This window comes from Lepidochelys kempii, chromosome 2, assembly GCF_965140285.1.
Source record: "Lepidochelys kempii isolate rLepKem1 chromosome 2, rLepKem1.hap1, whole genome shotgun sequence".
Classification (NCBI taxonomy): Eukaryota; Metazoa; Chordata; order Testudines; family Cheloniidae; genus Lepidochelys; species Lepidochelys kempii.
The window spans coordinates 156,994,322-157,017,960 of NC_136381.1; the positions used below are offsets into that span (position 1 = coordinate 156,994,322).

Consider the following 23,639-nt stretch of genomic DNA (forward strand, 5'->3'; position numbering starts at 1 on the left):
AGGGGGAGGAGCGAGGGCATGGCAGGCTTGGGGGAAGGGGCAGGGGCCTTGGTGGAAGGGGTGGAGTGGGGTCAGGGCCTGGGGCAGAGCAGGGGGTTGAGGAGTGAGCACCCCCCAGCACATTGGTAAGTTGGTGCCTGTAGCTCCAGCCCCAGAGTCAGCGCCTATGCAAGGAGCCGCATATTAACCTCTGAAGAGCCGCATGCGGCTCCGGAGTCACAGGTTGGCCGCCCCGATATAGCCTGAGATAAGTGATTCAAATTAGGCTACAATTATCTAGCAGTAATTCGTAAGAAAAATATTTATTTTCATTTTCAGATTTTCACTTTTTGGTGTTAAATTCTTGGGTTACAGCAAAAGGAATCTAACACACTACTACAGTGACCTATAACTAAGCCATAACACTGCAATATACCAAAATTGTGTAAACAAAAAGCCTTTCCATACTGATACTCTCTGTGGGCCAGATTCTGACCTACGAATAGGAGTACCCAATAGGAGTCAGGGTATCAGTGCATGGCCTTCTAGCTCTGCGATAACACTGATCCCCTTTTTATATTTAATAGGGGGGAAAATGCCTGCAGCCAATTTTTAAAGAGATAATTTAACCTTGGATTGGTTCACACATTCATCCTGCATAGAAAAATATTATTCTTATTTTCTTATTACTGCATAGTCCAAACTCAAAGTAAACACTGTGGACCAAAGTGTTGCCTCATTTATATCCAGTGCAACCCCATAGGATTGTTCTAGGGGATAACAGAATAGGACTCTGGAACATTACTGATCTTCTAGTATGAGGGATGTACTTGATATTCATTTGGCAGCAAAAATTAGTTCATTGAACAAAAATGCAAAATCCAAGACGCTCCACTGAAATTCTTCCTCTAGGGCCCCAGTACTAATTATTATTCCTTCTGCATGGGAGCATGAGCCACCAGCACAATCTCTGGACCTATGTCAGGCAATAGATGTCTAAGAGAAAGTTTAGTACATTTTGATGGTAAGTAAACTAGTAGTTCCTTAGATTAGTTCTAAAAGGGCAAGTTGTGGCAACATTTAGTGAGTCAGAGAGTGCAAGAAGCTAAAGAAAGGGGGATATTTCGTTTTTTTTGTAATGAAATAAACAGGACATGTGCATTTAATATCTATCTCCAATTTGATGTATATTAAAGTAAGGCAACATAAGTACCGTAAAATCTAAGGGATTATATGAATTGAAAATATATTCTGTTCAAAAACTAGTTTAGCTACTAAAACTTAAAATCTACCAATTGAATATAAACATTTTTGACAACTTTTGTACCAGACATTAATTACAGAGCTGATTGATTTGTATGGTTTCACCGGCTGTGTTTCGGATAGCATTCAACAAGATTTTACTCTTGATAGATATTTATGGATCTGGTCCCGCCGCCCTTACTTGTATGTAACTTCCTACTGAAGTCTAAGAGAGTGTTGCGTGGCTCAAGACTGCAGAATTGGATCCTAAAACAATAACGTACAGATGGCGTCGCATTAAAAAATACTGGAAAACTGGAATACAGTGATAGATTATTACAAGGTGATATTTTTAGTTACAAAGTTATAAAGTTACAAACTTGTTTGCTTTACAAAAAAGCCACACACAGTTCACACAAACTATTAAAAATCCACATAAATTCTTGCCCTTTACATGTTTGGCAAAATCAAAATCTTGGAGTTTGCACATATCCATGCTTTAGTACTTCTCAAATGAATTAGTTCAGAACAAGGACATATCTCTGAAGTTGTATAGATCTACTGTATGGACTCATTCAAGTAACATAGTTGTTGCCTCGTAGTGACAGGTGAGCGGTAGTATCAAGCACGGAATATCATTTGATTTTATTTAATTTTAAAGATGTCTTCAGTCCACAAGTACACTTTTCATTAACCAAAAAAACTGTCTTTTTATTATTTCTTTGGAGGAAGAACGTTTTCTTCATAGAAACCTGGATTTACTACATTTCCAGGTGGATCGTATCTGGCCACCACAAATGTGGAGCCATCATTTGCTGTGGCTTTTCCAATTCCCATCTTCTTTGTGTTCTTCCAAACCATTGCTGTAAAGTGACCTAAGAGGAAAAAGGTCAAATAAACACATTATCTTTGGACTTTGGATTTCTAGTGATTGAGCAAAAACAAGTCACACCAAACTAAGTTAGTTTCTTTCTCTGACAGGATAACAAGCCTAGAGGGTGAAAAAAAAAATGCAGCTGATCGAATAGTTTGTTTTTAGAAAGACAGCCAATATGGTTCTCCACTGCACTCATGAGCTCCTTGCTCTGTTCCAAAACCAAAATACATAGGAAAAGTTACGTGGAGATAACCAGGCCTTGATGAACATCAAGTACAAAAGCCCCAGATTCAAGACCCTGGGTAGGCATCATACCATGCCCAGCAATGATCCCAGCCCCTTCTCTCCCAGCAGTATGGCTGACAAAGTAACCATCCTACCACTGACTGTTCCCCACCTGCTTCAACGTTCTGATTCCTCCGACTATGTTTCCATGGTGCACAGCATAAGTTAATAGCATTAGTGAAACATTAACTTCCCTGGCTTTTTTCTAGTCTCTTCTGACAGTTGTGGAGTGGCTGTCTCTCAGAACCTATTCCACCAGCTGTTCCCTCTATGCACAGTTACAGATAAATGAACTTTCCTATGAAAAACTTTTGAAATCTCTCTCATTGTTTCCTGCCAATTCCAAGAACAACGGTATTTTCATCTCATACTAAGTTGCTAACAGGCAACTAAGGAGCCAACATTTGGCCCCAATTTCTACTCTAGGTAACACTTCATTGACATCAATGGAATTAGATGATAGGAGATGTAAACCAAGGCACACATCAGCACAGTATCTTTAATTAAACAGCTGTACGGTTTCTATTATTACAATTTTGATAATTTGTGGGAAATAAAGTGCATTTGTCCTCAAAACCAACACCTTTTAATAATGACAGTTGAAGGAAAAAGACTGAGACATTTTAAAAAATATATCTACTTTGTTTCTAATACAAATTTTGTTTACTTTCTCATTCCCCTCAGAGTCACAGTTTCCTTTTATCCTTCCAGTTCTTGTCATTTTCCTGTGAGCAATTCTAACACTGGTCTTTTACACACACACCTGAATTTTTTTTTAAACAGCTGATTTTTGAAAAATAGTGAGAAAGTAGCTTTAACAACTTTTTAAAGTAAGAGCTGCATCTTTGAAGGAGCAGTGCACAGCCTGAGCTCACCTGTCCCAGAAGAAAACCCTGGGTTTTGAAAGCTGTAATTTTTTATTTCAGTGTACCATCTTTCAGCTACTTCCTTTCCTGCAAGACAAAATAAATGATGCTGTGGAATTGCAACAGACAGAGTGAACTCAGCAAACTGCAACTCACATCTCCTTGCCCACAAGATTCTTCTGTTAATAGATCAGCAAGAACTCTTGATGATTCAATGGAGTCATATAAACATAGAATGAGTAATAATTTTAAGCTTCTTCTTGAATCAAGGGAAGTTCTTAGTTACAAGTGGCCTTCCCGTCCCACTCCCCAATTACCATCATACTCAAATACAGCATTCCATTATAAAAGGAATTAGAGCAAGAAAAGAGAAACAGTGTGCTGATGGATGCTTTCTGTAACAGAAGAAAACCCTAGGCCCTTTCTGAGAAACAGCAACAGAAAGAGACATAAAAGGCCACACCCTAAACAGGATGATGTACTTTCAGAGAGAATTAAAATTAAAAACCACAAACCTACCCAAAAGGATGAGCACTAAAGTGAGGTTTCAGAAAGATTAACTCACCCTGTTGGCTGATGACATGTACAGTAAAATTATCCACTGTCTGTATTATTTACACAGAACAGAATAAGTTAAGGATGAAGTGCTGGTCTTTTACAGAGGGGTTTCTGCTTGGGGATTTGTGGACAAGGGCAATGCTCCCACCACCCCCATTTCCACATGTCTGGGTGATTTCTAGTCTTATTTATTCCCTGTGATCCGAATAGCAGAGGGCAGTATGATTATTACACCTAGCAAATTTATCCACCAAATAAAGCAGAAATACCCCTTTCCCAACCCCACCAAAAACCCCAATGGTAATCCAAGCCTGTCAGATTTATAACCCCCTCAAAACATGAAAAAATAGAAAAGCAATAAATCAAAAGCAATGATAATATTTGGTCCCAATATAAAGCAGTTACCAGCAGCTTTAAGCTAATGCATTCACTGGGAAGACTTAATTTCCCTGATATCTTTGAGACAATTTCCTCTGTCTCAATGAACTTCGGCTAGAGAAGAATATGAAAAGGCTTGCAGTTCAAATTATTGGGCCCTCTCTGGATGGCAGGTGTGACCCAAGAACCTCTTGATGTCCATTGGCAGAGGGCACAGGGGTTCACCAAAGCAGGTCAGATAAAGTCTTTGCTGAAAGCCTGTGTCACAGTGGTCATCAAATCATTGTGAAATGTATGGGCAGAATGTGGAAATGTATACTGAAAATTATATTCATAAGGCCTTGTAGCTAAAGGCTGGCCACTTAGAGGTAGTGTCACTGAGACAGACTTCTCCAGATAGGAGGTGGGAGACGACCATTGTGAATCTTACAAAGGAAGTCTTTCAGTCAGACTGCGAGTGCTGCAGGAAAAAACAAAACCAGCAGGGGTTATCCTGTTTATGAGTAAAGACAATGAACTTTTGGGGGCAAAACTGGGGGTACGGAGGTACACCAGGTATCCTTCAGTCTGTGAGGACAAGCTGCCAGCAGGCTTGATCTTATGAAAGCAGGTCTCAGCCATTCTGGTTGAAAAGGCTGGGGAAAGGACTTGGGGGAAGCTAATCTTTGTGAGGCAGGGCTATTCGTCTTGTGTGTTATAGGCTCTAGCAAGCATATTATCATTTTGTTTTACACGTAACCAGTTGTTTCCAGTATTCTTTCTGACTATCATTTGAATCTCCATTCTTTGATGACAAACTTGCTTTCACTATAAATGTATCCAAGTGCTCCGTGTTAAGTGGAATGGTGATCCTGAGGTGAAACTAGTAAGCTGCTGCGTACTATTCCTTTGGGAGTAGCCAACCTGATAGTTCTGTGAGTGTTCAGTGGAATAGGGGCTGGGCACTGCAGAGGGATGCACAGAGGACTTGGGGATTGGTGTGTGCCTATTGCTAACCCATACAGAGAGAGTGAAGCCTGTGGAGGCCTGGAAGGCAGTGCTTGTTTTGCCAGAGGCTGGTGGAGTTATGGTGCTGATCCACACCAGGCAGATAAGACTTCCTCATGCGAAGGGCAGGTGACAGCGAGGTGCCTCACAACCCTGGGTAAGCTGGGAAGCGTCACAGCAGGTGCACTCCAGAAGTCAGTAAGGAAAAAGTCACAGAGCGTCAAGAAGGTTCCTCTATCCACCACCAAAGAAAAGCCAGTTAAAGGAAAGAAGGAGCCACTTGAGACTCTACAAAAAATTCAAAGCAGGTCTCCTCTGCAGTATTCTTTTGATCAGGGATAAGTGTAACACCCCCTCCCCATTGTAAGCACTGAACTTACCGAATACTGTGCCTGTGCTGTAGAGTTTGTGTTGTGTGTGTGTTTTTCAATGCTGGCTGTTGTGCAGTCAATCCCTGTCCCCGGCATTTTAATTCTATACAGCTCCTGCACCATTTGGAGAACATCTATGTGGTCCAATTTTCTTGTTAAGCTTCTGATACAGTCAACTACTACAGCTGCTCTTCTAAACTTTTTGAATGAGTTATTAAAGACACTAGACCAGATTAGCCAGTGCAGTGTAGGTGCTTGGAGTCACATGGAAAGCATAGTCTTGATCTAAACCAATGTAAGTGAACCAGGGAAGATCATGTCAGTGTGAGGGTAATCCTCTGGTGGGACAGAGCTGATGTAGAGAGTCCTGCACCATTCCCTACTGCAAGTAGATTAGGGAAAGGGGGGCAAGGCAAAGACACCTCTGTGATACACCAATCCTTGGCTGCAGTTAAAATCCCTGGGGCCATTTCTTAGGGTAGCCTTCAGTTCACAGGGACTGGCCCTGCATAAAGCCAGTACCAGGATCAGGGAGGTAACAATGTGAGCTTTAAGCTACCCTTGCTGACACACCTGAGCGGCACTGTTCACCTCCACTCCAGGAGCTATCTGACCAGAACCATATTTCAATAGCTGTTTTTACTATTTACCATCTTCTGCTATTTTAATCCTTTTTTGTCCTGCAATGAAATTAAGAAACTTTGATTATACTACACAAATCCTTAGAACAAAAAAAATGACTCAGGCAAGCTCTGTCTTGAGTTAAGAGTTTTATCATTTGTTAGTAGCATTGCATCGTGGCTTTGTTAATGTTTATAGCCCTGTGATCTGTTTATTCCCAGCCTTGGCAAAACAAGGCTTGCAGTTTGTTGGAGTTCAGAGGTGTTAGGATATAGATATTCAGGCCTGTCTGTAAAGACCTATACTCTAAGAAATTAGGTGTATTCTTATCACTTAGCTAGTTATAGAGGTATACAAGAAAGAATTAAAATCACTGTCTGCCGGTGTAAGAGCCTTGTCTTACTGTGACAGTCTGAGGCTCTGTTCTTAGGCTAAGATCTTTGGCTAAGCAACTGAGGCAGCCATAAGCTGGGAAGCGAATGGTCACCTCCTCACATTCCAAACTAGTCACGTTGAAATAACCCTGTTCTTGGGCTAAGGCCTTTGGCTAAGCAACAGAGGCAGCCATAAGCTGGGAATCAAACGATCACATCCTCACATTCCAAACTAGTCACATTGAAATAAGGTGCTATTGGGCTGTTAGGAATACAGTCCTGTCCTGATAATGCCTATCACCTCCAGAGAAAGGGGAGTGCCTAGAGGACGTAAAAGGAAACTTAGTTTGATAGCATCCTGTCTGGCAAGAACTCACTTATCGATAGCTGGGATGTGAAATCCTCATTTCTGTGTTTGTTCTATCACTGTAGTCCCCATTTCCCCATTGTTTGTCTGTATAATCTCTGTCTGGTTCTGTGATTGTTTCTGTCTGCTGTATAATTAATTTTGCTGGGTGTAAACTAATTAAGGTTGGGGGATATAATTGGTTAAATAATCATGTTACAATATGTTAGGATCGGTTAGTTAAATTTCAGGAAAATGATTGGTTAAGGTATAGCTAAGCAGAACTCAAGATTTACTATATAGTCTGCAGTCAATCAGGAAGTGGGTGGGAAATGGGAACAGGGAATGGGGGTGGGGAAATTGGAATCATGTTTTGCTAAAGGGGGAAATGGGAACAGGGAATGGGGGTGGGGGAATTGGAATCATGTTTGGCTAAGGGCAGGAATGGGAACAGGGACACAGGTAAGGCTCGGTGGTGTCAGAGCTGGGAAGGGGGACACTAAGGAAGGAAACTGGAATCATGCTTGCTGGAAGTTCATCCCAATAAACATTGAATTGTTTGCACCTTTGGACTTCGGGTATTGTTGCTCTCTGTTCATGCGAGAAGGACCAGGGAAGAAACTGGGTGAACGAATAAGCCCCCTAACAAGACATTTTATGTGGAACAGATTGTGTTTAATGGGGCGAACTGATCATTGACCATGTAGTTCCACTAAACTGTATGGCAGTGCATGGAGCAAGGCTGGCCTAGGCGTTTTGCCACCCAGGGAGGAAAATGTTTTTGGCATGCATGCACACATATAAGCAGATCAGCTGAGAAAAAGGTTGGCATACAACTTGACTGCCTCTAAGGCTGGCTTTGAGTTTACTTAAGTGATGAATTTGGCTCTATTTTCGTTCTTTGTTTTGGGGGAGGAAGGGGAAAGCTGTTGAGGATGGAAGGTTTATTTGCTCTTCTGTTTACTGTCAGGTTCTTTTGTGTCTGCAACTTTGAGGAGGCCAACAGCCATTTCATTTTGCCTCTCTTCCATGAGGGACTAATCCTGCAAGTTCACCATTACTTCCTGACAGTTGTTAACTGTTGGAATTCAAAATGGGAGTTGAAGGTGCTTTGCACCCCTCAGGAACCAATCAAGAACTTGCAGGATCAATAAATTGAGAGTGTCCTGGGGGATTTGCAAACTCAGACCATAGGGAGTCTAGCTGTATTTTGGGTGGCTTCCATGGGTACCAACTGAGTTTTGAGCTGCCTCTCCATACCTCTGAATTTAACTGGGAAGATCCTGAGTGCTGCAATCCCGCCTTGGAGATTACAACTCCCATAATGCCTTGGGGAAGGGAGAGAGTCATCCTCTCCCAGGGAGTGCAGGGGGAGCGTGTGGTGGGCTCCGTTTTTGGGAGAAGAGCTGAGATTGCTTTTGTGGATCACTGTCCATCCCAGGAGCTGCTGCTAACCTACTGCCAGGAAGCCAGAAGCTACTACTGAGAGCCTGCTGCGGCTTTGACCAAACAGGGAGCCTCAGAGGTGGTTGGTGGCTTCACTGGAGCCAGGGAAGAGACTGTTGCTGTTCCTGGAGCTGACTGAGGTGGGCCTCAGGTGAAGGCAGTGTGTGAGTAACCATCAGCCTGGTTTGGGAAAGCATTTGTATGGGAAGGGGCACAGCAAAGAGACTCTAAGGGGTTGTCTGAGTCTGAGAAGAGGCAGAGTGGTCTTCTCATCAAACAAGAACCAGGATTTCTGACATTTGGTTGAAACAATCTTCAGAGGGGTTGTGCAGCTTGTTGCCTTGGCTGGATGGATTCACTGGACCAAGGGAGTGCTATCTCCAGTTTCAAGATCTCCAAGCACGCCCAGCCAAGCAAGTGTTGAGAACTCTGAAATCCAGAGGAATGTCCACTTTGGGGAAGGGCAAATGGTGGCAGGGTAAAGGCAAGTTAGATACGTTTCATTTACTATTGTAAACTATATTTGTTAATTGATTTATTGAACTGCTCCCCCTGCCGATTTAAATTAGAGGTGACATTTAATCTCAGTCTGTTATATCATGTTTTTTAAAGTTGTTAAGTAAAGGTGTGTTAATTCAAATCTAAGTGTATATTGGGAGTACATTGTTTATAATTGGAATTGTTGAGTTAGACCAATTGCACAGATTAGCTCAGGGTTACTCCTGGAGGTTCCCAAGGCACACCATTGAGTGTGGACAGGGCCCAGCCAGGGGGAGGCACCACCAATTTTAATTTCCTCTACAAATAAAAGGACTGCAGTGGAGGGTGTCAGGATTTCCACCTATCCAACACCACCACTGGAATACTCAGGATCTCCTTTATTGTCAACATCAGGTTCTCCAGCACACAGGTGAGTGCTGCCTGCTCCCGACCAACCCAAAGCGGAAAGGGGGTGATTTTTACATAATTACGATAATTTATGCAGCACCACAGATGAATGTCGCTCTGTGGACAAGGAAAAGTTTATCAAATAAATAACCCTGCTCTAATTTATGCTTTCGTGTATCTGGTTTCCCAGTCGATTAATCTGTAATAAGTAAGCCAGAACAGAAAATACTGAAGGCAGGGGCTCCAAACACAATTTGCAGATGCAAAGCACTCTCTCTGAAGTCAATTTGAAAAAAAACCCCACAACCACAATTTTCAGAGATTGCTTATAACAAGCATCAAAGGGCCTAGATTTGTCTCCCACCCCCATCAGCTATGTTATCTCTGCTTAACATTCCAGGAAGGAGAGTAATAAGTCAGTTAATGCTGCCAAAGCTGATAGGCCTACAAACATGCACAATGTTGGGCCCTAGTTAATTCTCTGACTGCAGAACAGCAATGACTCATGTTTTGCTATTTCACAGGCAGTTTTAGTCTTCGACAGCTACCAATTTCTCAAACTGAACTCTACTGTTCATATGTGTGTGGCTTCAGTTCTCAGGATGCAACACACTCAACCCCTCCACTTACATGCTCCCATAGAATTATGACTTCACTAACCTCCCGGCCTTAGTTGACAAGAGGGCAGTGGTGAGCTGGAGCCGGTTTGCACCAGTTCGCTAGAACCAGTTGTTAAATTTAGAAGCCCTTTTAGAACCAGTTGTTCCGTGAAGGACAACCGGTTCTAAAAAGGCTTCTAAATTTAACCGGCCAGAAGTGGCGCCTTAGGCACCGACTCCATGGGTGCTCCAGGTCTGGAGCACCCAAGGGGAAAATTTGGTGGGTGCAGAGCACCCATCAGCAGCTCCCCACCCCACCCCCGGCCACAGTTCACCTCCGCTCTGCCTCCGCCTCCTCCCCTGAACGCAGTGCCCCGCTCTGCTTCTCCGCCCCACCCAGGCTTCCCGCGAATCAGCTGTTCACGTGGGAAGCCGGGGCGGGCTGAGAAGCAGGCGGCGGCTTCGCACTCAGGCCCAGGGAGGCAGAGGTGAGCTGGGGCGGGGGGACGCGAGGAGGGCCGCCTGCGCCACAGCAGGTAACCTGGGCGGGGCGGCACGTAGGGGAACCGCTTCCCATCCCAGCTCACCTCTGCTACCCTCAGCCTGAGCGGGAAGCCGCCGCCTGCTTCTCAGCCCTCCCAGGCTTCCCGCTGAACAGCTGATTCGTGGGAAGTGGGTGGGTGCGGGGCGCAGAGAAACAGAGCAGGGCGGTGCGTTCAGGGGTGGAGGCAGAGCGGAGGTGAGGTGATCTGGGGCCGGGCACAGGGTGGGGAGCTGCTGGTGGGTGCTCTGCACCCACCAAATTTTCCCCATGGGTGCTCCAGCCCTGGAGCACCCACAGAGTCGGCACCTAAGGCGCCACTTTTGATGTGATCAGTGGGGGGAGTGGCTGCTCCCCCTGCTCCCCCCCCAGCTATGCTCCCGCACCCCTAGGAGCCAGAGTGACCTGCTGGATGCTTCCTGGGAGCTGCCCCAAGTAAGGACCGCAGGACTCCCCACCTCGCCCCCCCGGCAGGTCCCTCTGGCTCTTAGGGGTGGGGTGGGCACGCACTATGGTGGCCCACGAGACCCTCCTGCCTGGTTCTGGGGGCAGTCAGGGGACAGGGGTGGATGGGGCAGGGGTCCTGGGGGGCGGGCGTCAAGGAACGTGGGGGTTGGATGGGGCAGTAGTCCCAGGGGGCGGGCAATGACCCCCTCGTGGGGTGAGGAGGGAACCCGTAGTTAAGATTTTGGCAGCTCATCACTGCAAGAGGGTTAAGTCAATGCTCCGCCCTGAAGACAAAGAGCAAGTGAAGTGCTGTCTGTGATACAAATCTATGAACTGAATGCATTATGTAGTGACCTACACATGACTGTTTGCCATCCTGGTGCTCTCCAGCAGGTGTTAGTTTACATTTGACACATAAACTGGTGGTAAAAGTAAACTGCATCTCACTCAGACACTTTCTGAAGCAATTGTTTCAAGCATAATTATGGGCTCTTCTCTCTCCCCCTCTGCCTTCTCTTGAGTTTTGGCCCAAGAAAAGCCATTGAAACAAGACCTGTTTCGGAGCTGCATAGGCGGGGTGGGGTGATCTCTGTGCACCTAGATTTGCAAGTGTGATTCCCATTAATGCTAACAGAAGTTACACCTGCACACTGAAGACAAATCATAGACGCTTTGTGCTTCATTCAAGAGTAACGTGTCTAAAATAAATTGCTCAATCAATCAATGAGGCCCAAACCAAGATCTTCTTGATGCTATGAGCTTATTTTGAATGTGATGTTTTTGTATCAACATCTCCGTTAAATCGAGTGCATGTCAAAATATAATTCTTCCTGGTTAAGTGGCTCCAATTGCAACCTTTTCTTCAGCTGCAGAATCTGAATGCACCCTATGTTATTCCTGCTATAGGTCAGTGTAAATGCACAGCATTACACAGTAACACAGGAATGAATTAAGCCCACAGTCTTTATTCTAGGTCTGATAGATGCTTTCAGACTTCATATGAAGAAAGAACTTACCAGGAACAGAACAGAGAATATGCAAGAGATGACGAACCAATGACAGACATGGAGTTGTTATGTAATATTTTAAGAATTCTACTAGGTAAGAATTTTATGAATTCTCTATGTGACCTGGTCAGTGAGGTAAAGTTACTTTATACTGGGCTATTAGAATTTTCTGTATGAATGCCTTAATCTAATGCATACTGGGGGTGGTCAAACTCACTGACCCTCTAAGATGCATATGACAATCTTCAGAAATTCAAGGACTAGGGTTTGCCTGCCGGGCCTTGGGGATTCGGCCCTGTGGGGAGGAGGATCTCGGGGCTTCATACCCATGGGAAGCACCTCCTGGGACTCAGGGCTTCAGCCCTGCTCTTGCTGAAGCCCCGAGCCCCGACAGGTGCACTCCTCAGGGCTGAAGCCCTGAAACCCCCCTCCCTCTGGGCACAGAGGTGATGCATAGGGAAGCACATGGGATCATGTCGTCCCCCCTGATTTTTGCCATGGTTTGCTGGTGGTGCTTGGTCACGTGGTGCTGCTGGGCCCCCTCCCTGCACGGCAGCTGCTGGAGCCAGCAAGATGGCAACTGCAGCTGTCAGGTGAGGCAGCAGCAAACAGCTGGGAGCTGCAGGGAGAGCCACTGTTTTTGCTGAGGCTGGGAGAGAGAAATGGGTTGCATTAATGGAAGTAATTATGCCAGCCAGACCCCAGAGGTTTTGTGGGATTTATCGGAAGCTTAGCCCTATGAGGAGCCCCATATGGATAATAGTTAAATACCTTGTAAACTAGCTATAAGTACAATCTGCTTTATTATTCACAATTTTATCATCACTTTAGCAATTTTGGGGTGTTTATCTGTTTCATAAAAATATGATGATTGGTTGCCAACTCATGAATTTTCCCTTATTCAAAACATGAGATGAATGGCAGTTCCTCTAGGTTAAGGGTGAGGAGAGGGCAAGTGGAGTTTCCATCTGAGCAGCCTGGAGAGGTATGAATTGTTGTGTGCATTACAGGTTGACTTTTCTACCTGAAATTGTCCCACACACATTGGCAGGGGAATAAAGGGGACTTAAAAAGTCAAAAGACAGAATAAAAACCATGATTTGATTTAAAAAAAAAGACTATTTTGGGGGCCAATCTCATGATTTGAGGGCATGATTCATGAGTTTGGATCTCAAGAGAGGGTCTGACTTATTATTTTTGATCGCATAAGGTTGGCAGTATTGTTCTTAAGATCTTTTTTTCTCTTAAATGCTTGTGTGTTAATATTTGACACTTTACTTTAAAAAGCCTGTCCGGTCACTGGGTACCACTGTCATAGCTTCCAGAGGGAACAGGCTTGCAGGTGCTGGATATAAATTCAGACCTGCTCAGATAAGCACAGAATCATGCACAGAAGACTGCAGCCAGAGACCAGCCTGAGAATAGGAGAATGGCACAATTCCACTTTAAGACAGGTGATGGCTAGAGATCTGAGAAGGGGTGAACGCCAAGAGACCGGGGGGGGGGGGGCGGGAAGGGGTGTCAGAAGTGCAGTTAGCCAGTAACTGTAACATCATCTATTTCCCCAAGTTTGATGATATAGAGAACTCACCACCACATTTCTAGTTAACCCACCTGAACTGATTTTTTATTGAGCAACGTAATTTTATATTAAATGCCACCGTTTTACTTTACATTTGAATAAACCTTTTGTAAAACAACAGCAACAACAAACAAACAAAACCCCAAAAAGGAAACATTTGGCTGAGCTGGCACTCCTAAGAAGTACATTTTAGTTTAAAGGAAAAAGCCAAACAAACCAACCACACCCACCTACCCTAGATGACAGTTACCAGATCATAGTGGAAGTGGTGGGTGCAAGCAGTGTGCAAACAGATGTGATCTTTTTTTAAATCACTTCCGGAGCTTCCTTTCTGCTGGGCTTAGTTGCAGAGCAATGTGCTAACACTTTAAAAAAAAAAAAACTTTACTTGATTTTACTGCTGTGAACCACAGCTGAAATTGCAAAACTTTTCTAAGGAAACACAGCTGTTCCTGACAATGTCTGACTGATGGCCCCTACTAGACAGCAATCCTGGCATGCCTCTCTGAAGTGTGAACTGACAGTCTTGGATGGTTTTTGACATGTCCTGGCTGTGAGGAAAAGCTGCTAAAATCCCATATAGCATGTTGATGACAGAACATGGATAATAAGAACAGGTCAACCCGATAAGCAGAAACTTTATGTTCTAAGAGTTGATACTGCTCTATTGTGATGATAGTGATTTTATAGTGAAGATGGAGAAGAGGTATGCATTATACTGCTCCCTCTAAAACCTCTTCTCTCTCTCACTCGCTTTTTTGTACACTTCCTTAATATCTTGTGGTGCCTTTCCTCATACTGAGTAGTACGTTACTCCATGAGTAATCCTAGTGATTTTCGTAAGTAGACTAACAGAGTTAGATATTATTCCTTGTAAAGAAAAGCAGCGGAATTGGGCTTGATTTTAAAAAAAATAACATTTTTCTAATTTCATTTTTAAACAAAAACTGTCTTAGAATTATGAGGAAATGTAGATTTGTTTCCCCTCAAAAATAAACCACGTATTTGCTTACTGTAACCAATATTTATTTATAATATTGAAACTTTCTTTTTTGCCAGCCCTCATACAGGTCTTTCTAGTAGACATGCAGTGTGTGCTGCTGCAACGCACCAGGTGCTCCAGCCTATACAAACCTTTATACTGATCAAGTCCGTAGTGTGCGACTCTGCACTGAGTGGTAAGGAGCCATCCTTGCCACGAGGCGTATCGGGAAGTCTCAAGGCATGCCTGCTACTACACTCCTTTATTGTGGTGAAGCTTGTTCCCTTCTGCATGCTGATCCATCTCCATAGGCTAGGGCCTGCATCCTTCCAATCCTTTGGGAAATCATGTGTCCCCTGGGCAGTAGAATAGTGAAGTCCCTTTTCTCCCCAGAATGCACAGCCTGCATTCCTCTATGGCCCTTTCATGGATCACAAGGTGCCCTCTTGTACTTCCCACCACATAGGGTCTAGTCAGAATATTGTCCTAAGCGTCTCTAGTACCTGCCTTCAAGTTCACGAGACACCTGGCATGCCATCAGGTGTGTGGTGTACCAGAGCAGTCCAAAGAAGAGAGAGGTAGAATACACTAGGTAAATGGTGATGATGATGTCACTCATCTGAGCATAGAAAAAGAAAGTCTGCAACTCAACTTCCTCAAGATCAGAGGGAGCAAATGACCGATGCATACTTGGTAGAATACAGGGCTAAATAAATTTCAAACAACAGCCACAGACCGTTTTACTCTGGAACTCTTATAATGAAATGTAAAGAAATTCTAAAAACGCACAGTTAAGGCATTACATTTTCAAACCCTAGTTTTTTTCTGACACATGAAACCCAACTATGCCAGCATTCTTGTCGAACACTAAGAATCCAGCAATGCAACAGCTCTTTTTAGAGAGACTGCATGCCAAGTTGGAGACTTACTGATGTTTCCTTCATCTGGAAAGGAAATTGGAAGACACTAACTCCCTTTGTTAACTACTTGAATAGACTCCATAATACAGCCAGTTTCCAGCCTCATTCAGCATGACACAAATTAATTATTTGGATGGAACTGGACAAGGAAAAAAGTGGAAAGAGAACCAACTCCACAGGGGCATAGCCTAAGCCAACAGCTGAGAACAATTTTCTGCACACAACTAGTTTTCACTCACAAGTGCTTAAAAAGGCCCTGCTCTATAGACAGTGTAGTTGTCTCAAAAGATTTGTATCATAAAAGTTATCATTTTGGGGAAAAAGGAGAGGACATGGCTCAGACTGCTCAGCAGGATGTGCAACACTGTAAATAAATAAATTAGATACAGCCATGTAAAAAGCTCTCGGTGCAGAGTAGACAAAACAGCTGTGGAAACAGCATGTAGAAGAAAAAGCTGCTCCGTGAAGAAGTACGGATTATATAATGTAGAGGGTTTTTTTTTTTCTTTGCTAAGTTGTCGAACAAAGTCATCATATAAACTGTTAAAAAATGTTTTTGGAACATTAGTGCTAATAAAAAGGAGGAAATAAAGTACAGCTAGCAAGGGACAAGCCCTGTGCTAACTTCAAACAACTATGCTCCCCCATGTTGCCCCAAAAGCACGTTTCATGCTATTCCAAAGGACATCATGCTAATAGTTCTGAAGTGAGCCAAAGCGTTTAATGATTTTTCACTGTGAACGAATATCCATTAAGGGATGTCTGGGATTTTCAAAGGCGCTTAGAGGCCTAATAACAATGGGATTTGGGTTCCGACCTCCCCAGGGCTCTTTTGAAAATCATGGTCTAAGGTGACAGTATGAAACTATGTTTCTTCTAAGTCAAATGCTCTTCCTAACCTACTGCATTGCTGGGTCCCAGCAGCGGGAAAGCAAGCCTTAAAGTCACTAAAATAAGGGACTGGAGAAGGGATGAATGGGAGCTCAGTGAAAATTGTTCTTCCTGAGCACTCACCACATGCTGCCTATGTGAGATAGTTTTACTAAGAGCTCAGTTCGTCACACGTGTCTAAACTAACCCACATAAAAGTCATCTCTCTTTTAGGTCAGAAAGTATTTGCACTGGTGATTCAAGAGGGATCACAAAGGTGTTGACACAAAGGGTATGTCTACACTATGGAATAAGGTCCAATTTATAGAAGTCAGTTTTTTAGAAATCGGTTTTATATATTCGAGTGTGTGTGTCCCCACAGAAAATGCTCTAAGTGCATTAAGTGCATTAACTCGGCGGAGCGCTTCCACAGTACCGAGGCTAGAGTCAACTTCCGGAGCGTTGCACTGTGGGTAGCTATCCCACAGTTCCCGCAGTCTCCACCGCCCATTGGAATTCTGGGTTGAGATCCCAATGCCTGATGGGGCTAAAACATTGTCGCGGGTGGTTCTGGGTATATATCGTCAGGCCCCCCTTCCCTCCCTCCCTCCGTGAAAGCAAGGGCAGACAATCGTTTCGCGCCTTTTTCCTGAGTTACCTGTGCAGATGCCATACCACGGCAAGCATGGAGCCCGCTCAGGTAACCGTCACCGTATGTCTCCTGGGTGCTGGCAGACGTGGTACTGCATTGCTACACAGTAGCAGCAACCCATTGCCTTGTGGCAGCAGACGGTACAGTGCGACTGGTAGCCGTCATCGTCATGTCCGAGGTGCTCCTGGCCACGTCGGCCATGAGCGCCTGGGCAGACATGGGCGCAGGGACTAAATTTGGAGTGACTTGACCAGGTCATTCTCTTTAGTCCTGCAGTCAGTCCTATTGAACCGTCTTATGGTGAGCAGGCAGGCGATACGGATTGCTAGCTGTCCTATTGTATCATCTTCTGCCGGGCAGGCAAGAGATGAGGATGGCTAGCAGTCCTACTGCACCATCTTCTGCCGAGCAGCCATGAGATGTGGATGGCATGCAGTCCTTCTGCACCGTCTGCTGCCAGCCAAAGATGTAAAAGATAAATGGAGTGGATCAAAACAAGAAATAGACCAGATTTGTTTTGTACTCATTTGCCTCCTCCCCCATCTAGGGGACTCATTCCTCTAGGTCACACTGGAGTCACTCACAGAGAAGGTGCAGCGAGGTAAATCTAGCCATGTATCAATCAGAGGCCAGACTAACCTCCTTGTTCCAATAAGAACAATAACTGAGGTGCACCATTTCTTATTGGAACCCTCCGTGAAGTCCTGCCTGAAATACTCCTTGATATGAAGCCACCCCCTTTGTTGATTTTAGCTCCCTGAAGCCAACCCTGTAAGCTGTGTCATCAGTCGCCCCTCCCTCCGTCAGTGCAACGGCAGACAATCGTTCCGCGCCTTTTTTCTGTGCGGACGCCATACCAAGGCAAGCATGGAGGCCGCTCAGCTCACTTTGGCAATTAGGAGCACATTAAACACCACACACATTATCCAGCAGTATATGCAGCACCAGAACCTGGCAAAGTGATACCGGGCGAGGAGGCGACGTCAGCGTGGTCACGTGAGTGATCAGGACATGGACACAGATTTCTCTGAAAGCATGGGCTCTGCCAATGCATGCATCATGGTGCTAATGGGGCAGGTTCATGCTGTGGAACGCCAATTCTGGGCTCGGGAAACAAGCACAGACTGGTGGGACCGCATAGTGTTGCAGGTCTCGGACGATTCCCAGTGGCTGCGAAACTTTCGCATGCGTAAGGGCACTTTCATGGAACTTTGTGACTTGCTTTCCCCTGCCCTGAAGCGCATGAATACCAAGATGAGAGCAGCCCTCACAGTTGAGAAGTGAGTGGCGATAGCCCTGTGGAAGCTTGCAACGCCAGACAGCTACCGGTCAGTTGGGAATCAATTTGGATTGGGCAAATCTACTGTTGGGGCTGCTGTGATGCAAGTAGCCCACTCAATCAAAGATCTGCTGATATCAAGGGTAGTGACCCTGGGAAATGTGCAGGTCATAGTGGATGGCTTTGCTGCAATGGGATTCCCTAACTGTGGTGGGGCCATAGACGGAACCCATATCCCTATCTTGGCACCGGAGCACCAAGCCGCCGAGTACATAAACCGCAAGGGGTACTTTTCAATAGTACTGCAAGCTCTGGTGGATCACAAGGGACGTTTCACCAACATCAACGTGGGATGGCCGGGAAAGGTACATGACGCTCGCATCTTCAGGAACTCTGGACTGTTTCAAAAGCTGCAGGAAGGGACTTTATTCCCAGACCAGAAAATAACTGTTGGGGATGTTGAAATGCCTATATGTATCGTTGGGGACCCAGCCTACCCCTTAATGCCAGGGCCGTACACAGGCAGCCTGGACAGTAGTCAGGAGCTGTTCAACTACAGGCTGAGCAAGTGCAGAATGGTGGTAGAATGTGCATTTGGACGTTTAAAGGCGCGCTGGCGCAGTTTACTGACTCGCTTAGACCTCAGCGAAACCAACATTCCCACTGTTATTACTGCTTGCTGTGTGCTCCACAATATCTGTGAGAGTAAGGGGGAGATGTTTATGGCGGGGTCGGAGGTTGAGGCAAATCGCCTGGCTGCTGGTTACGCGCAGCCAGACACCAGGGCGGTTAGAAGAGCACAGGAGGGCACGGTACGCATAAGAGAAGCTTTGAAAACCAGTTTCATGACTGGCCAGGCTACGGTGTGAAAGTTCTGTTTGTTTCTCCTTGATGAAACCCCCTGCCCCTTGGTTCATTCTACTTCCCTGTAAGCTAACCACCCTCCCCTCCTTCCTTCGATCACCGCTTGCAGAGGCAATAAAGTCATTGTTGCTTCACATTCATGCATTCTTTATTCATTCATCACACAAATAGGGGGATGACTACCAAGGTAGCCCAGGAGGGGTGGTGGAAGAGGGAAGGAAAATGCCACACAGCACTTTAAAAGTTTACAACTTTAAAATTTATTGAATGCCAGCCTTCTTTTTTTGGGGCAATCCTCTGTGGTGGAGTGGCTGGTTGGCCGGTGGCCCCCCCGCTGCATTCTTGGGCGTCTGGGTGTGGAGGCTATGGAACTTGGGGAGGAGGGCGGTTGGTTACACAGGGACTGTAGTGGCCGTCTGTGCTCCAGCTGCCTTTGCTGCAGCTCAACCATACACTGGAGCATACTGGTTTGGTCCTCCAGCAGCCTCAGCGTTGAATCCTGCCTCCTCTCATCACGCTGCCGCCACATTTGAGCTTCAGCCCTGTCTTCAGCCCGCCACTTACTCTCTTCAGCCCGCCACCTCTCCTCCGGTCATTTTGTGCTTTCCTGCACTCTGACATTATTTGCCTCCACGCATTCGTCTGTTCTCTGTCAGTGTGGGAGGACAGCATGAGCTCGGAGAACATTTCATCGCGAGTGCGTTTTTTTTTTCTTTCTAAGCTTCACTAGCCTCTGGGAAGGAGAAGATCCTGTGATCACTGAAACATATGCAGCTGGTGGAGAAAAAAAAAGGGACAGCGGTATTTAAAAAGACACATTTTATAAAACAGTGGCTACACTCTTTCAGGGTAAACCTTGCTGTTAACATTACATACATAGCACATGTGCTTTCGTTACGAGGTCACATTTTGCCTCCCCCCACCGCGTGGCTACCCCTCAACCCTCCCCCCTCCCCGTGGCTAACAGCGGGGAAACATTTCTGTTTAGCCACAGGCAAACAGCCCAGCAGGAACGGGCTCCGCTGAGTGTCCCCTGAAGACAAGCACCCTATTTCAACCAGGTGACCATGAATTATATCTCACTCTCCTGAGGATAACACAGAGAGATAAAGAATGGATGTTGTTTGAACGCCAGCAAACATACACTGCAATGCTTTGTTGTACAATGATTCCCGAGTACGTGTTACTGGCCTGGAGTGGTAAAGTGTCCTACCATGAAGGATGCAATAAGGCTGCCCTCCCCAGAAACCTTTTGCAAAGGCTTTGGGAGTACATCCAGGAGAGCCGCGAATGCCAGGGCAAAGTAATCCTTTCACATGCTTGCTTTTAAACCATGTATAGTATTTTAAAAGGTACACTCACCGGAGGTCCCTTCTCCACCTGCCGGGTCCAGGAAGCAGCCTTGGGTGGGTTCAGGAAGTACTGGGTCCAGGTCCAGGGTGAGAAACAATTCCTGGCTGTCGGGAAAACCGGTTTCTCCGCTTGCTTGCTGTGAGCTATCTTCTTCATCCCCAAAACCTGCTTCCGTGTTGCCTCCATCTCCATTGAAGGAGTCAAACAACACGGCTGGGGTAGTGGTGGCTGAACCTCCTAAAATGGCATGCAGCTCATCATAGAAGCGGTATGTTTGGGGCTCTGACCCGGAGCGGCCGTTCGCCTCTCTGGTTTTCTGGTAGGCTTGCCTCAGCTCCTTAAGTTTCATGCGGCACTGCTTCGGGTCCCTGTTATGGCCTCTGTCCTTCATGCCCTGGGAGATTTTGACAAAGGTTTTGGCATTTCGAAAACTGGAACGGAGTTCTGATAGCACGGATTCCTCTCCCCATACAGGAATCAGATCCCATACCTCCCGTTCGGTCCATGCTGGAGCTCTTTTGCAATTCTGGGACTCCATCATGGTCACCTCTGCTGATGAGCTCTGCATGGTCACCTGCATCTTGCCACGCTGGCCAAACAGGAAATGAGATTCAGAAGTTCACGGTTCTTTTCCTGTCTACCTGGCCAGTGCATCTGAGTTGAGAGTGCTGTCTAGAGCGGTCACAAGGGAGCACTCTGGGATAGCTCCCGGAGGCCAATACCGTCGATCTGTGTCCACAGTACCCCAAATTCGAGCCGGCAAGGCCGATTTAAGCGCTAATCCACTTGTCAGGGGTGGAGTAAGGAAATCGATTTTAAGAGCCCTTTATAAGAGCCCGAAATAAAGGGCTTCATCGTGTGGACAGGTGCAGGTTTACATCAATTTAACGCTGCTAAATTCGACCTAAAGTCCTAGTGTAGACCAGGGCAAAGGTCTTTAGAAAGTATTTATTCACATAGCAGTTCCCATACTTAGAGAGGAGAATGCAGGAGCAATTAGCATTCACTTAGGGCTGATCTACACTGAAATCCTACATCAGCCTAACTACATCTCTCAGGGGTGTGTGGAATCCCTCCGGTTGCTGTAGTATGGGTCTACACTGAAGTGTTGCTGCAGCTGTGCCAATGTAGTGTTTCAAGGGCAGACAAGCCCTTAAGCTTCTTGGCAATGTTGGGCCAACGACTCTCCTTTGCTGCGCTGGTGCAAAATTGGGACAGGGAATAGAGAAGGCGTAGGAGCCTTCGTCTTCTCTGCTCCCATGCAAGCAGCAGGGAGAATATCCCTTGAGCACTCTGGAGAGCTCTAGGTCTGGGGCTTGGCTACTAAGTCAACCCGTGCACCACAGCACCAAAGGGGCATGGCCTGCTACTCACACCACGCAGACCCAGCACACTAGCTGTCTGTCACCTGCCGTTAGCAGACCATGCTAGCTGCAGCATGCACATCTTCTTTTCAGCACAGCAGTTTAAGTGTCCACCACTGCACATCCCCTAAGCCAGTCCCATGGAACCATGTCCATACTGTCAAGATTTCTGGAGCTGAAGAAATATCTACCAGTGCCATTGCTCTGAGCCACCCGAACAGCCAGGATGGGATCTGGGCCTTTGTATTATAAGTATTTACATTCCTAATTCAAAATGACTAAGGAGGCTTCAGAGTAACAGCTGTGTTAGTCTGTATTCGCAAAAAGAAAAGGAGTACTTGTGGCACCTTAGAGACTAACCAATTTTGGTTAGTCTCTAAGGTGCCACAAGTACTCCTTTTCTTTAAGGAGGCTTGTTTACTTAACATCTATGAGTTAGGAGCAAAGACCAAACTTACCTGGCTGATCATAGGAAGCCCACGCTAGATTTTCTCCACATTTTCCATTTGAAGACTCAGGGCTGTGTTGGAGGACCCTGGTGCTAGCCAGTGTTTCTGCATACCTAGCAAAGGAATCATATGCCAGTGACAGAGCAGTACCAGCTAATATCGCATGCAGAGAGCAGTCACACTGACCTGGGGGTTTATAATCCTGTTACTGAATTTCCAGGTGCCTAAAGTAGTGGGTGCTCCGAGATCAACACAGATCTCAGCAGCATGAGGAGAAGAGTCCAGAGCCCTTCTGCCTTCTTATTGCCTCTAGGGCCTCTGCACTTCTATTACAGCATGACTCTCTGCCACAGAGGCTTTGGAGGCAACAAGGTACAAAGTCTCATGTCACTGAGATCTGCGTAGATCCTGGAGAATCCAGGAGCTGCAGCCTCTGCCACTTCTGTGTATGGAGAAGAGCCTGCAGAAACTGCTGTAAGTGCCAATTCCTATAGTTTTTAGTCCCCTGTATAGGAAAAATCTGCATAGGGACAATATGGATTATAAATTAGAATATATTTGGGGGCAGGGTTCCCAAGTCCCCGGCCAGAAGCTATTAAGAGAACAAATTAATTGTGGTATAAGAGGTAAATAGTCATGGATTAGAGACTGTTTAAGAGACAAAAAAGAGTGAGCAGTAAATAAATAGTCCATTTTCAGTGTGGACAGAGGTGATTTCAAAGCATTTAAGCCCAGAAGAACCATTAGATCATCTAGTCCAGCGACTCCCAAACCGCAGTACATGAACACGGGATGGGAGCCTGTTGGAAGGGTTACATCCAAAACTCTAAAAAACCCTTTCGGTTTCAAAGGAACAGTCGTTGCCTGCACTGCGGAGACCAAAAAATGCCCAAGAAGCAACATGTATCGGGGGTAGCCATGTTAGTCTGTGTCCACAAAACCAATGAGGAGTCTGGTGGCACCTTAAAGACTAATAGATTTATTTGGGCAAAGGCTTTTGTGGCTAAAAAACCCACTTCTTCAGATGCACCATGAAAGCTTTTTTTTACCCCAATAAATCTGTTAGTCTTTAAGGTGCCACTGGACTTCAAGAAGCCACATGGCACTTTCAGCCACAAAGGTGAATGACTTGCCAATTGCTCCGGTGCAGTAGTTTTATTCGGTGGTGTGCTGAGTGCTGTGGCTGTCCACCGGGGCGCTCTACTCTCACCAGACACCCAGCTAGCTGCCTTTCTGATATATTATTATTTGCGTCACTGTAGTGCCTAGGAGCCTCAGTCACGGACAAGGCCCCAGTTGTGCTAGGCACTGCACACAGAACAGAAGGCCAGACTAGTCTTCTACTTGTACTGGGCTGCACTGCTCAAGTTATTGTAGCAAACTCGCAAAGTTCCCTGTCGTGCCACAAGAGCTCCTCTCATCCGAAAAGACACAGACAGGCAGGGCTGGTTCAGGGCAGCTGCAAAGCTCACAGTCACAGGGAACCATGGGATTGAAGGCCTCCTTACCCCC

General features: G+C 45.7%; 1 protein-coding gene across 3 annotated transcripts in view; it reads right to left on the reverse strand.

The window, feature by feature from the left end:
• Positions 1-339: 339 nt before the first annotated feature.
• Positions 340-23,639, reverse strand: part of GLIPR2 (GLI pathogenesis related 2) — a 42,997-nt gene continuing 19,697 nt past the window's right edge. The window contains exons 3-5 of one of the 3 annotated variants that reach the window (XM_073332545.2): positions 22,137-22,240; positions 3,259-3,336; positions 340-2,096 (exon numbers count right to left, since the gene is read on the reverse strand). In XM_073332545.2, coding sequence (XP_073188646.1) covers positions 1,936-2,096; positions 3,259-3,336; positions 22,137-22,240 — 343 coding nt within the window. In that variant the 3' untranslated portion in view covers positions 340-1,935. Of the gene's footprint in view, positions 2,097-3,258; positions 3,337-18,623; positions 19,736-20,323; positions 20,709-22,136; positions 22,241-23,639 lie in introns of those variants that run through there. The other 2 variants (XM_073332544.1, XM_073332547.2) reach the window with 2 other exon arrangements.